Source organism: Leuciscus leuciscus (genome assembly GCF_965113295.1).
Source record: "Leuciscus leuciscus genome assembly, chromosome: 25".
Classification (NCBI taxonomy): domain Eukaryota; kingdom Metazoa; phylum Chordata; class Actinopteri; order Cypriniformes; family Leuciscidae; genus Leuciscus; species Leuciscus leuciscus.
Window position 1 is genome coordinate 15,086,179 of NC_138724.1, and position 13,890 is coordinate 15,100,068.

Consider the following 13,890-nt stretch of genomic DNA (forward strand, 5'->3'; position numbering starts at 1 on the left):
TAACCTTAACTAACAGTGAACAGTTGTAATTGTATTAACTACCATTAACAAAGATTAATAACACTGTACATAAAAAAAATATTGCTCATTGTTAGCTAATCCTTTAACTACTTTTAACTAAGTAAACCTTATTGTAAAGTTTTTTTTTACCATTCTTTTGACCTAGTAATGTTTAACCAAAATGTCATTACTGAAACTTCCAGTAAAAATGACAGACTTCTTTCAGGTGATGTATGCAGGACTTGATAGCCGCATCCACATCTCAACATCCAAACAAGATAGATTGAAGCAAGTCCCGTCCTGCATTTTTTTCTTTTTTCAGTAATCCACTACACTCAGTTGTACGCAGGGCCGGCGTGCTTGGGGGGGCACCAAAAAATCTGGGTCGTGAAAAATCATCACAATAGGGTACTAGTATAAATAACAAATAAAATATGTCTAAAGCATGTTAATATTGGGTTTAAGTGGTCGTTCAATGAGGCCTATTATATGTTGATCCGACGAAAATTATGTGTGTATTTAAGTGGTCCAGTGGTAGAATTTTTGCCAAGCGTGTCAGAGGTTCTGAGTTCTAATCCGCACTCATATAGTTTTTTTTTTTTTTTTTCTCATCAAAACCGATTATGTTTTTTAGTGGTTGTATATCAGGCAGGGACACTTTTTGTGCTTTTTGTTTTCTAATTGTACCGGAGCGAATAGAGAGTCTCTCCACAACGGATTGAAACGCGCGTCTGAGTGAAGGCTGTGCGCGAGCCAGAAACAAACATAGTATCCGCGCCACTGATCGCTCGGCAACGAGCACTTTGATCAGTTGATTTAAAAAAACAACACATTTCAGCGCTAGATCGACTCTTATTTAAAAAACGAATGAAATGAATGCTCTGCTGGTTAACTGGAGATGTTTTGTTTGTTTGTATTGGTACATTCGTGCCGCGAGATGTTTCAAAAGTGGTGGGGACATGTCCTACCCGCAAATTACGCCTATGCGTATGCATGTCCAGGGGCGTCGCTATAGTAGTGCAAAAGATCCGGGGCTTTAGCCCTGCATGGCTAAAATCTTTTTTTTTTCTTTTTTTTTTACTTTGAAACTGCAATTAGAAGAAAAAAACCCCCCACAATCTCAGTGTTTGTATATTTTCATATTCACAGAGTTGTCAAATTATGTACAGAATTATTATATTGTGCCTGACCTTTGCACTTTTAACTTTCTGTGTTTACATTGTTCAGTTCCAAATCTGTGTTTTTAGTAATTGTGGTGGTATTTGGTATTTATAATTTTAACCTTTATATTATTTATTTCTTTTCATGTTTGGTGCCATTGTTAATGTAAAATTATTTATTTGCAGCAGTTATTTTGGAAGTAAAGAGAACCTAACTAAGAAATTCTGAATGGTTGTTATTCCCTTGGTGGGTGGGTGGGGGGGGGGGGCACCACCAAGCATTTGTGCTTAGGGCACCCAAATGGCTAGCGCCGGCCCTGGTTGTACGTCACAATATGGAAGAAAAGATCTGTCGCTTCTTCCGTTTCAAGTCGCAAGAGCATCACTCAGTACCCCCGATGCCCCTAGGACGTCTCTGTCCGCACCGGGCCTGGGCGAATTTAAAGGTGCCGTGAAATACTAAAAGTGGGGCATGCACGAGGCCTCGCCGTGACCTACCTTGTTCAAAGGTTCCGGGGGAAGAGAGCTGTGACAGGCCTACTCCTCGGTGGAGAACATTACTAATGTGTGAGGGTGCAGGACGAGCCAGGCCCGTGATAAATAGCTCCCAAACATCCCTGGCTAACTCATAAGTCAACAGTAAAGAGAAAAGCTGAGAGCCCTCTGACCAGAAGCTTAAAAATGGACGGGGAGAAAGAAAAAGACTGTTGTTTTGGGCCTACCGAAAGGGCCAAACTCAAGGAGTATCGTAGCCTCAAGAACTCCCTCAATCTTGAGGAGAAAAGCCTCTCCCACAGCTACGGTATCTTGCGGGAATATAATGGTGTTTTAGTTGGAGGGTAAGTTGCAGGACAATGTAAATCCTAATAAATGAGCTGAGTTTGTGCTCTGAGAGGTGGAGGTTCTCTGCAGTCTGCTCCTCTATGGTAGAGCGATGTGGTAAAGTGACGCACCTCCGACTTCAAAATTATTGACAAGAGTTATTGCGTGTCACAGCTGTGGTTGAAAACCAGTTTGACCTTATAGCTTGGAAAGTACTTTCATACATCATATAACTAAGCAACAACATGTATATGCAAATAAATTTTTTTTTTTTTTCACTAAATTCCTATTTAAATATCTTATTTTTAACTGTTTTTATCTCAAGTAATATTATCATTTGCTCACTTTATTTTTAATTTTTTTGGCCTTGTTTTCCCAGTATGTTCAGCTGTCGTTTTCTCGCGTTGGTCTTTTTCTTCTTTTTTTTTCACAGGCCATTTGAAGTAAACATTTTTGTTTTGATCATTTTTTTGTTGTTGTGTACAACTGCCATTTTCTTGCGTCATTCTTTTATTTTTCACATGACCTCCTAAAGTAAAAGTCTTTACTCAACTCCATTTTACAAAGTTGTTTATTATTTATCATTTCCATTTAAGTAAACAGTTTATTTGGTTTTTAAGTTTACTCAGAATTTTATTTATAATGTACAACTGCCAATTTCATGTATTATTCTTATTTTTCGTCACAAAATCTTAAATAAACGTATGTTTACATCCCTATTTTCAGTTGTGTGTGTGTGTGTGTGTGTGTGTGTGTGTGTGTGTGTGTGTGTGTGTGTGTGTGTGTGTATGAATGCCTTTATCCTCTGTTACTCTGTTTATGTTTCATGCAATCTTAAGTAAACTTTCTGTTCACCTATCCCTTCTTTTAGATTTGATATAATCGTTTGGCATTGAGGATGGTAGTGTGTGTTGGGGGAGGGCGTTGCATGTTTTCTTGACACGGGGTAATACATCACCCGCTCCAGGGGGTCTCCCCGGTATGCTCCTCAATAATGAAGTTCATTCGTTAACTTCCCCCTCAAAGGCCACGCTCCCCCACTGCCCTTTTCAGCAGTCTTCAGGGCTCGTACAGCAGTCATAGCGCGCAAAGAACAACATAATCATGCTTTTTGCCCGCGACAGTCGCCGCGACCGCCGACTATCCACATGAAGGATAAGAAGGGCCATTACCTATCCCTCATGCCTAGTTATGACCGTAATTATCACACCCAAAATCACCTGCCCTACTTCCTGTGGAGACGCAGACGAGGTTCCCCTCCCAATCACCTCCGCTTCCTTTTTTTTCGGGGGAAAGGGAGTTTCGAGCAGCTTCACGGGGAGGAAGAAAGAGATCATTAGGATGCTGAACATCTCTTCCTGGCCCCGGTTCAGACCCCGGTACATGGTGTTATGTCCCCTCCTCCTCCTCCTTGTCTCCTTCTCTCAAACTCTCTAACTCTCTTTCCAAAAACTTGGACGAGATCTTCGCATATTTTTCAAGACAGAACTCCTCATTTTTTTTCATTCTCCTTCCTTAAGCTCTAAGGCGATACACATTTACCATAGTGAAGCACAAATTCTCCAGTCGGTTTAATCTATCGGTTGATATGATCTTAAATAGGATCCCACACCTGAGGCACTTATTCTCATTTTTGAAGTATTTTCACCTCGGTCCTCTGAGCATTTTTTTTTCTCTTATTTTTTTTGTCCTTGCTATTAGCGATTCGCAGCTCACCTTGACTGCCTCTCTCACCGCTCTCAAATTAATCTCATAAACACATTTATTTGTTTGTCTCTTTCAACCACGTCTGCAACACGAGAAAATGCCCAAAGACAAAGAAATTGGTTTGACATCTCTGCTCTATTAAAACTAACCGAGCAGCGACAACATCGACGGCAACAGCAAGCAAACAGCCGCTTGGGGCCATCTGATGTTTTCAATTAGACTGAGCACAAGGGGAGTTTAATGCTTATCAAATTGTTTACTGCCAAACGTCTCCATATTATTAATACCTGGAAGGGTTCAAATTTAATTTGAAGTAAACACACTCAGTGTAGAGGAGGATTGGAGATTTGTTTGAGTAACATGTCAAACATAGCTTTCTGTCTCTGGTCTCCGTGCTTTGTTCTCGGCAAGTCTGTTTGTATTTGCTCTAGACGTTTCGTCTGGTGACTTGGCTCCTTTTATTTTGTTGATTATTAATCTTTGCTTACAGCACAATTACATTTTGATGATTTTGTAAATGTTTTTGGGAAAAGAAATATTTCTTAGTCAGAAAATAAAAGCCCTATAAAGAGTTTCAACAAAGGCCTACATTTTTTTTAAATATGAAACATGAAAAACTCTTTCCCCAACAGCGTTTTTGAAAATATTTGCCAGCCACCGCCGGCGTTTTTTATCATTTTCACAAAAGTTCCATGGCCTCCAGAATATTTTGTTGTATGGCTGTCTGAATATGCAATATATCAAAAGAAAGAACAGACCCTCTGCTTTACAAAAAAAAAAAAAAAACTTTTATTCTAGATTCATGCATTCCTTTTTATCAACACTTGAATGTGGGTAAGTTTCATAAAAAAGCAACATTTTGAGCAAACTTTTGTCGAAGACTACGTCTGGATCGGATTGAGAACGATAATCAAAACATAGATGGAGTAGATCAAGTCCATCAACACCCCTAATGCTTTACAGTAGAGGTCGACATTTCATTTGGTGATCGCGTTATTTTATCTGCTTACATATGATATTGCTTGTTTCTGCTTCTTCTTCACATGTCTTTTGATAAGGAGATTCAGTACTCTTTAAGAAGATGTGTAATAGCGCCCCCTACCATATAATAGTGAAAGCCGGAAATTTCCGTCATTGGCTGGGAAAGAGTTAAGTTTCAATATTTCATACATGTTCCAGTAAAAAGTGGGTATTTGGCAATATTTTATTTTAAGCCATTTCCCCAAAGTGGTATCCAAAATGTGCAATGAAACCAATCACATTGGCCCATTTTCAATAATTGCTTCCCAAACTGAGGCTGAGTCATTCTTTGGAGCATAGTGTCATTATATCGCACGCTAACGAAGAAATTGGCCCATTTTTTTGTTTTGTTCGATGCTACAGGGAGCACTTTTTGTCTGGGTCTTGATGAGGGGATTAATTTTGGTCTTATAACCCCCTTTCTTCGTCTTCTGTGAGATTCAAATGTGACATTTGGAAAGTGAAAGTGGTCTTCAGATATCGAACACTCCAATTCTGATTTCAGAGATTAGTTTTTAATGATGGTGTGTGAACGTTTTTTTGTGGTGGTTAAGCAAGTCTCTGATCAAACATCAGTGCTAAAATTTCGGAAAATGAACTCAGTGTTTCAAAAATATACTAATTCTCTAAATCCTTTCACTGTTGTGTTTTGGTGTGTGTGTGTGTGTGTGTCTGTGTTTGAACTTCCTCTGTAACGTCTCCCTCTCTTTCAACGAAAAGAAGCCCAATAGTCTTGTCTATTTATCCTGGAAATAGATATTCCCCTTGTTGTCGGAGTGATTTATTGAAGTCCTCTTCTCAGATGGAAGCCACAGGAAATTGCCTGGAATGGCTCTAAATTGGTTTATGATTGTTTTATATGGGCTTGTGCGCTTACGGTTTGATATTGTGCTCCCGCACTCTTCGGCATATAGATATATATTAAACGGATCCATATTGAGGTTGTTGGTGTGTATTTAGGGGTGACTTGTTAATTCAGTAATGGTCTGAACTGGCTGCCTTGTCACTTTCAGCATTACTGCAAGAATGTGCCACTTCTGTGATATATCTGTTGTTACTCCAGCCAGGATGGTCTGTAACAGAAACTCTTGGCTTAATCCAGATAAAGCAGTAGCTTTGGCCTCTATGTGATTATATTGTTCGATGTATGTTGTTGATAGATTGATTTTAGTTCCTTCCTGTGAGCTCTATCTCTTGTCACGTATGTGGCATCTGTCTCTGTGAGACCATCATCCTCTTCACTTTCCCTTTAGGTTTAGGGAAACGTTTAATAAACCTTGAAACAAAGGGTAGGTGACTGTAGCACACAGATTACTATGCATATTATGCAAGGATGTGGTTTTGGGTGCTGAGAAACACATTGTAAGTTATAGCTACTTGTGACAAAATTGCAGTGCAGGCTAGTCTGGGTGCTGAAAGAAATGACTTGAAACGGCATTTGTAACACATTTAACTTCCGCAATATTTCAGAATAAAACAAAATATTCAGTGTGAAATAATTAGGATATGTGTCATTTTTATTAAAACCAACTATTTGTTTGGTGAGGTTGAGGTCAAAGCTTGTTGAGCCTCAGCTTTTTTAGCAACAGTGCTTTATAGTGGATGAATTTAGAGGCAGAACTTCAATGAGAGTGTTTTAGTTTGTTAACAGTCACTGTTAAGAGTTACTGTTAGCATGCTACTCTTAGCATGATAAAACCCTCTATGAGAGTGTTTAAATTCCTACATTTTACAGCACCATCTACATTATTCTTTCAAATAATGTACTTATGAATCGTTCACACTTATATGAGGGCCATTCAGAGCTCATCTTGTCTTTGATTACATGCTATGTGTTTCATTAAAGCAAACTCCTTCCCTCCATGCTGTGGTTTCAGTGTTGAGGAGAGGCAAGAGTTAAAGAGGATAGAGGATCAGCTGCTGTTCTGCCCGTGCGTGGGATGCTACTGACAGACTGCTAATGAGCCCATTATCGGCTGCAGTCCTCCGCCTGGCTCCTCGGGGGCACCAGTGGATGCTCTGCGTCCCCTCTCAATTGAATTCCATCCCACAGGGGTTGTTTACAATAAATACATTTGCTTGAATTAATCAGGAGGTGGAGAGCCAGACACTTGACTAGGGCTGCTGTGATTATGGAGAGAGACAGGGGAAGATTGACAGAGTCCACCTTTGGCCCTCACTGTACTGTGGTAGGGATACACCCACGCTGGGCCAATAATTGATATAAGTTGGTTAGAAAATCGCCTTGTTGGGTTAGGGTTCTTTACTTATGTTTTATGAAGAACCAGATTGCATTGCACCTATGCTTGAGGCAAAACGGTGGATGAAACGTGGTGTAAACAAAGGTTGTACACTTTCCTTTGCTCATTCACCTCATATTATGTTTCATGTGATTTACAAAAGAGGGATGCTCCTGGATCAACATCTGTTGTTGTTCTTGGAACAATATTCTTGCCAACCAATCTTTGCCCTCTTGTTCTAGGGGGTTATTGTGGTTTCACCAAGTTGTACATGATCCTGGAACAACATTCCAAACAACCAATCAGATTTGATCGATAAGTTATCTGTAGATGTCAAGTTTAGACCTTAAACCAGGGTTAGGGGCACCGTTCTTATTCACCAATTGTTTCCATTTTATTTCAGGTGTAAGTGATGGTTTGGGTTAAGTTTAGGGGTGGGACTATGTTTTTGGACAGGAATGTTATTCCAGGATCAACAAAACATGTTGGAAAATCAAGGTGACCGGTTTTAGGGTTAGATTCATTGGTCACCATGATTTTGCAAAGTAAAACGTGCTCTTGGATCAACAACTTTTGTTGGTCCTGGAACAATGTTCCTCTTGAAAGTTTCTTTCCTAACCCTTTCTCAAATATCAACCCTGAATCTGAAGGAAATGGCTTTATTTTTAAGAACATTGTTCAAGCCCTTGAGCCCTAACCCCTTATCCCTATCCCAATAATCTGATCGGTTGATTAGAAGGTTCCAGGACCATTAAGGATGCTGATCCAGGAACGTGTCCTACTTGGCAATTCACGGTCACTGGGTTGGGCTAGTATGTGATTGAACAAACCAATTTAATCAATTCATTGCCTGAAAATAGGTGGCGTCTTCTGAGACTTCCATCAAACTCCACAGCCCTTGGTTCTGAGTTTGGGAAAGCCAGGTTTGAAAGTGAGAGAGAAATGCATTCCAGGGCATTGAGCGGAGAAGACGAGGCCTGTCTGGTGGCAGCTGTTGTCATTAACACCACTTAATTCCTCCGTTGATTGTTGCAGTTCTTCACAGTTTGATTTTTGACGCCTTGTAGATGCCGACGTCTCTCCAGTGACTGGTTGGGAACATACTAGGAAATTACAGAGTGTGATTTGACATGCCTCGCTGGTCTAAATGCCTAGTATTTTGTGGAGAGTAATGCTTTGTAAATCAGTTTTACTGTCTGATACACATCGGCTAGTAATGAATGGTATAGTGGTTATATCATGTGATAATGTACTGTATATGCAAAGTTGAGAAGTTGTATGAGCTACAGTTGCAAACAATCACAACTGCAAACACAATCACACATCCGACAAATGTTCCACTTTCTTTTTTTATGTGTATCTCTCAAAGCCACAGACATCTTTTTTCACCATTACTGATAACGCATTTGAAGTCTAATCGTGGGTTATCGTACTGAGATCTAAAGGGTTAGGAAGAAGAAAACGTGCTGTGTAGGTTTTTGCATGCGAGTGCACATGTAGCCTTTTTTCCACTCCACGTACACACGTGTTCACCTGAACTGCACTGCCCAGAGGCACGCTGTTCTGAAACCCTTTCTCTCAGCAGTCTGTTCTAACCACAGCACTGTTGTTTACCTACCGACCGCAAGTATCTCAACAGAGAAGAGCAGTTTAACCTTACCACAAGCTGCAGTTGGACTGACTCATCCAAAGAGCGCGAGTACCACACGGTCAAAACACACAGTAGCTTAATAGAGGCCCAGCGCTAACACTAATGCTAACAGCACAGCGTGACACGAGCTAAACTACCTCCACGCCGGCTAATGCAACTTTCGACGCGGCTAATTTTCAGCTATGATACACCTCATTTGATAATCATGGAGGGGAAATTATATTTTGCTTATTAAGCGGAGACCGTTGACGGATTAGTGTTGACATAACATGAGTTAATTTATTTTCGCTGCCTCTAATGGATCACACAAGAGGTCGTGATCAGACGGTAATTTGTGAGATTTATGGCATCAGGTGTGGAGTGTGTATTTGCATTTTATTTTTTTTATTCAGGGATTCACAGCAGTTATTCCTGCTCATTTAGTGTTAAATTAGCATAGCAAACACAGCCATTCAGGTAAACAGTGATTTTACCCGTAGCCTATCACACATACATATGTGTTTTTAACTCTAAACAAAAATGTACTTTGCTACAAATAGTTTCTATTAAAATACCATTGCTATGACAGCTTCTCAGTAAAACATGAGCTAAACCCTAAATGTTCAAAAATGTTCACACATTGATGGCAGTACCAGAAATTATTGTCCTTGTGGGGAAATTTTTTGGCCGCCAATCATAGTAAGGCTTTTTTAAAAAAATTTAAATGCAGAAAGTTTTATGTGATGGGTAGGTTTAGTGTAAGGGGATATAATATACAGCTTGTATAGTATAAAATCATTATGTCTATAGAAAGTCCCCATAAAACATAGAAACCCAATGTGTGTGTGATTTGATAATTCATGAATCCATTATTTAAATTAAATTATTGAAATTATCATTAAATGGGGAATTAACCCTATAAAAAAAATAAAAATAAAAAAAACACCTCTACAATGGTGTACATTTTAGAAGATTGCTCAATGATCTGTTTTATTTTTATTAGAGGGCATATTAATTAATTACCTAATTAATGTAAATATTATTATTTACATTACATCGACAATAGCATCAGTAAAAAAACACACACAAAAAAACAGCTCATTGGTATATTATAGAAGATGCTTCAATAATATGACCTAGCCACCCCCACCCCATTATTAATGCACTAAAATATTGCTATCTCAGATTCACATTAATTCAGGGTGGAGATGAGAAGAGCAGGGGCTCAAAATGGAGCTGGGTTTGGTTTGTGGCCGGAGCCAGCTCTCTCTAAGACCAGAATCATGAGCAGCCAGCTGCTAAGAAGCCTGAGCAGATTATTAGAGAGAGAGAGAGAGAGAGAGAGAGAGAGAGAGAGAGAGAGAGAGAGAGAGAGAGAGAGAGAGAGAGAGAGAGCGAGAGCGCTCACGAGGGGGAGGGGGTCTCCGACGGAGCGATGGAGAGAGAAAATGAAAAGGATGGTGAGATAGTGAAACTCATCAGACAGTCACTGTGTGGTGGAAGGATCAGGATGAGTCTCTCTCTTTTCTCTCTCCTGCTATCTTCTGGAGCTCAGCTGCCAGGGCAGCCAGTGTGAGCACCTCTCTCAGCAGGCAGGACACCGAGCACTGAGAGAGGAAAAGATGAAACCAGCCTCCTGGAGGGAGGTCAGAGAGACGGCCAGTTACACGCGCTCTCTCTCTCTCTCTCGCTCTCTCTCTCTCTCTCTCTCTCTCTCTCTCTCTCTCTCTGAAAACATCTGGAGTTGCTTGCAGCCTCCTCTGCCCCTCTAATATTAGCACACAGGAAGCGAGAGACTGCCGCCACAGCGCCAAGACAAACGAAAAACATGACATTTTTTTTTGACTCTTGCCTTTTTCTACCCCTCCTGTTTTGTTCAGCAGCTTTATTGGCATGATAAAATAAACTTTGGTTCATTAGTTACATTATATATATATACTAGGGATGGAAGGGCGCTTGTCGGTTGGGGACATGTCCGGGGTCCTGTGAAAAATTGATTTCCACTAAATTACACAATGGTACAGTCTACTAATTGTTTTTTAGGGAATAAGATCACAACTAGTCACTCGACAACCAATTAGTTGATTATTGAGTTCAACTTGTTCATCTAGATTTTTTTAAATGTAGAATTTTTTCTATACAAGTTATAAATATTGTTTATCTATCTATCTATCTATCTATCTATCTATCTATCTATCTATCTATCTATCTATCTATCTATCTATCTATCTATCTATCTATCTATCTATCTATCTATCTATCTATCTATCTGTCTGTCTGTCTGTCTGTCTATCTATCTGCATACTGTACAAAGCTGTTTGATAGTTTGTCAAAATGCATAAATAGTACATTTCAAGGTTACAATTGGCTCCTAGGTTGTGCATGGCATGTTTATTTAATTTAGCTGAAGCTTTTAAAAATAATAATAATAATAACAATGTCACTATCAATGAAATATAATTTTTTTGCCACTACTTTTTTTGCATCACACTAAACATTCTTGCAATTGTTCTACCATCACGATTGAGAGCAAAAAAAAAAAAAACATGTTTGGTGTTGTGCTTCTGTTATGACTTTCTCTTGTTGGCGATAAAGCAGAAGAGACAGTGACAGCCTCCCCGAACCCCCCCCTCCTTCACCCCATCCCATCCCATCGGCTCCGGTCACAGCCATTGCATTCTGTAGAAAAAGACCCAACCCCCTTTTCCCCTCCCGCCTCCCTCTCATTGGCCTCTCCTCTGCCAATCCCAACCCAAGGGCGGGCCCCAGCAGCGAGGGAGCGCTGATGTCAGAGTCACATGGATTGTGGTGTGGTCATGCGAGCGCAGCTGAGCGGCAGAGCTATGCTGGCCAGCTGCTGCTGAAACAGCAGTGCACTCCTCGAGACCCGCTCGCCTATGGACCGCCGAGCTTAATGATGTATTTTGTGATTTCAGCTATGAAAGGTAAGAGGACAAAAGCATGCTGGGGTTTTGTGTGTCCTTTTTGTAAACTTCCTTTTTTTTTGTTCAAGCGAGTCGAGCTGCAAAGGGCTTTATTTATAGTCAGCCAACTCTCTGTTTGAGCGTCTCATGTAGAGAGTGAGAGAGAGAGAGAGATGCATGTTTTCATTCCAGTAGAATTAAGTTGTGGCATTGTCATATATTTCCATTATGGAGGGAAATTAAGTTAGTCAGACAAAGTTCTAAAGCAGTGGAATGTCTAAAAAAAAGAAAAAAGAAAAAAAAGGCTGTTAAGATGCTGGAACCTGTTTTTTTCCCATTCCTGAGCTGCAGTGGAAAGCAGATTTCATATTTTTACTTGTTTGGTTATTTTAAGTAAGTCAGTTTTTCAAGAAATGGGGGTCTCTCTCGTTGTTCCAAGTCAGAAACAAGAGTTTGTGTTGTGGTGTGTGTGTGTGTGTGTGTGTGTTTTCGAAGGTAAGAGGTCAAGGAGAGTTTGAGTCAGGACACAGGACATGTCGACTGCCAGTAGTTTTGGGTTGACGTCGGCGTGTTTCGTGTTCCACTGACCTATTTTTTTGGCCCGTGAACAACCAGGGTGAACGCCACACCACTATACTGGTGTTGATCATGCCTCCGTAATCCTGCTCAGTGGTCCCAACCCCCCCTGCCATAACACACACACACACACACACACACACACTCATCTGCCTCCTCTAGGCTGGATAACCTGCATGCTCATATTCATTCCTTTTCATCTGAAGTCTTTCTTTTGTATATATACTTTACAATACATTTACACTCTCCGATCCATTAGCGCTCCATGCCGCCAGACACACACACACACATACACCCTCCTCTCTGCACGCGCACACACACAGCTGTCATTCTCTATTAGGCGAGAGGTGTTGAGAGTGGAAAAAGCAATGGATGTTGGTGTTGAGCCGCGGTAACACCACTCTTCTCCTTCGCACCCTCTCCGTGAATCTCCCACTGAAAGCTTTTCGGCAGTTCACCTCCACTGCACTCGCAGTTATTGCATTACCACAACACTGAACCGGCTCGTAATTCTGGTGTCTGTATGTTGATGCTGAGCTAAATAGCACGCGTTATATGTATTAATGAGTTTTTATGCTGCATCAAAATGCATAATGAAATATTTATGCAAATTTCCCGACTTGATTTTGCAAGGAATTACAAGATCGTGCATTGAAGCACATGTTTTATGAGCTATTTTTTCTGATCTTTGAGTGTTGGGATTGTTCAAACCTTCACCGGCATCTGAATATGAGAGCGTCTTGTTCTAAGTGAGCATGTGGGTTTCGCTTTTTGCATGCATGTGGCTGTTAAAAAGTGTGTGTGTGTGTGATTGTGGGTAAGAACGTGCAAATTGTGTGTTGTGGAGCTGGAGCAGGTGTATGAGATAACCTCTGACCCCGGGTCTCATGTGTGGGTTGTTCTGAAGAGGCTTACAAACTGAAAATAGAGCTCTTGGAGACTGGAGGAATCCATTATCTTACAACCAAACCACATCTACAGTGTGTCTAACTGTTTAATAAAAGATTTCCTAATGTCTTACAGAATTTGATACAGTTTGCAGTGACTCGGTTACAATGTTTTGATAGAATTGTGTATTATTAGACATCTTCTATTGAAAAAGCCTTGTTTTTGTTTTTTTTACATAATTTAATTTTCATTGTTGAAAGTTAGAAATCATGAATAATGACCCTTTATTTATTTTGTAAATGGATTCATATAATTAAATATCATATTAGAATTTTGAGTGATTTCAGTTCAGCATCATTATCAGAGCAGACGACTGATTGTGACACTGATTTCGCTGTGAAACCACATTTCGTTCACGTCAGGCAATTACTATGTGTTTGCTTTGCAAGTCATTTGACAGGCATGTCGTTACAGACGCTAACGCCTCCTTGTTCGGTAATATGATACGGTTATCTGTCTTTTTTCCGATCGTACCCGTCATCCCTCCTTTTTCCTTTCCTCTTTCCCAGCCTTCTAGCCACACACTTGCCTCTCAAGTACCTAATTACCTGTAATGGAAACATCCCTCTCATTACCCTATGCAAATGAGCTAGCCTGCTCCACACAATTAAGATGAAAACTCCAAATATTAATTACATAATTAAAGAAAGTTGTTTGATGTGCCAAAGACAGAAAAAAACAGGCCTGTTTCATCTGTGTGGTAATTAACCCTTTATTAATAAGCTATAAAGTATGTTGGAAAAGAGCTGTTTGAAATCTTTTCAAAATCTTTTTTTTTGCTGCACGTGTTCTGCAAAATACCAGACCAGAATGCATGTAATCGCATGTAGACGTTAAAAAACAAAGTCAAAGCAAATAACATT

The 13,890-nt window shown here is 40.1% G+C and overlaps 1 protein-coding gene across 3 annotated transcripts in view; it reads left to right on the forward strand.

The window, feature by feature from the left end:
- Positions 1-13,890, forward strand: part of roraa (RAR-related orphan receptor A, paralog a) — a 302,985-nt gene that overhangs the window by 220,939 nt on the left and 68,156 nt on the right. The window contains exon 1 of one of the 3 annotated variants that reach the window (XM_082159840.1): positions 11,323-11,524. The exons of the other annotated variants lie outside the window; for them this stretch is intronic. Within the exon in view, the coding sequence (XP_082015966.1) occupies positions 11,365-11,524 (160 nt within the window). The 5' untranslated portion in view covers positions 11,323-11,364. Of the gene's footprint in view, positions 1-11,322; positions 11,525-13,890 lie in introns of those variants that run through there. 3 annotated transcript variants of the gene reach the window in all.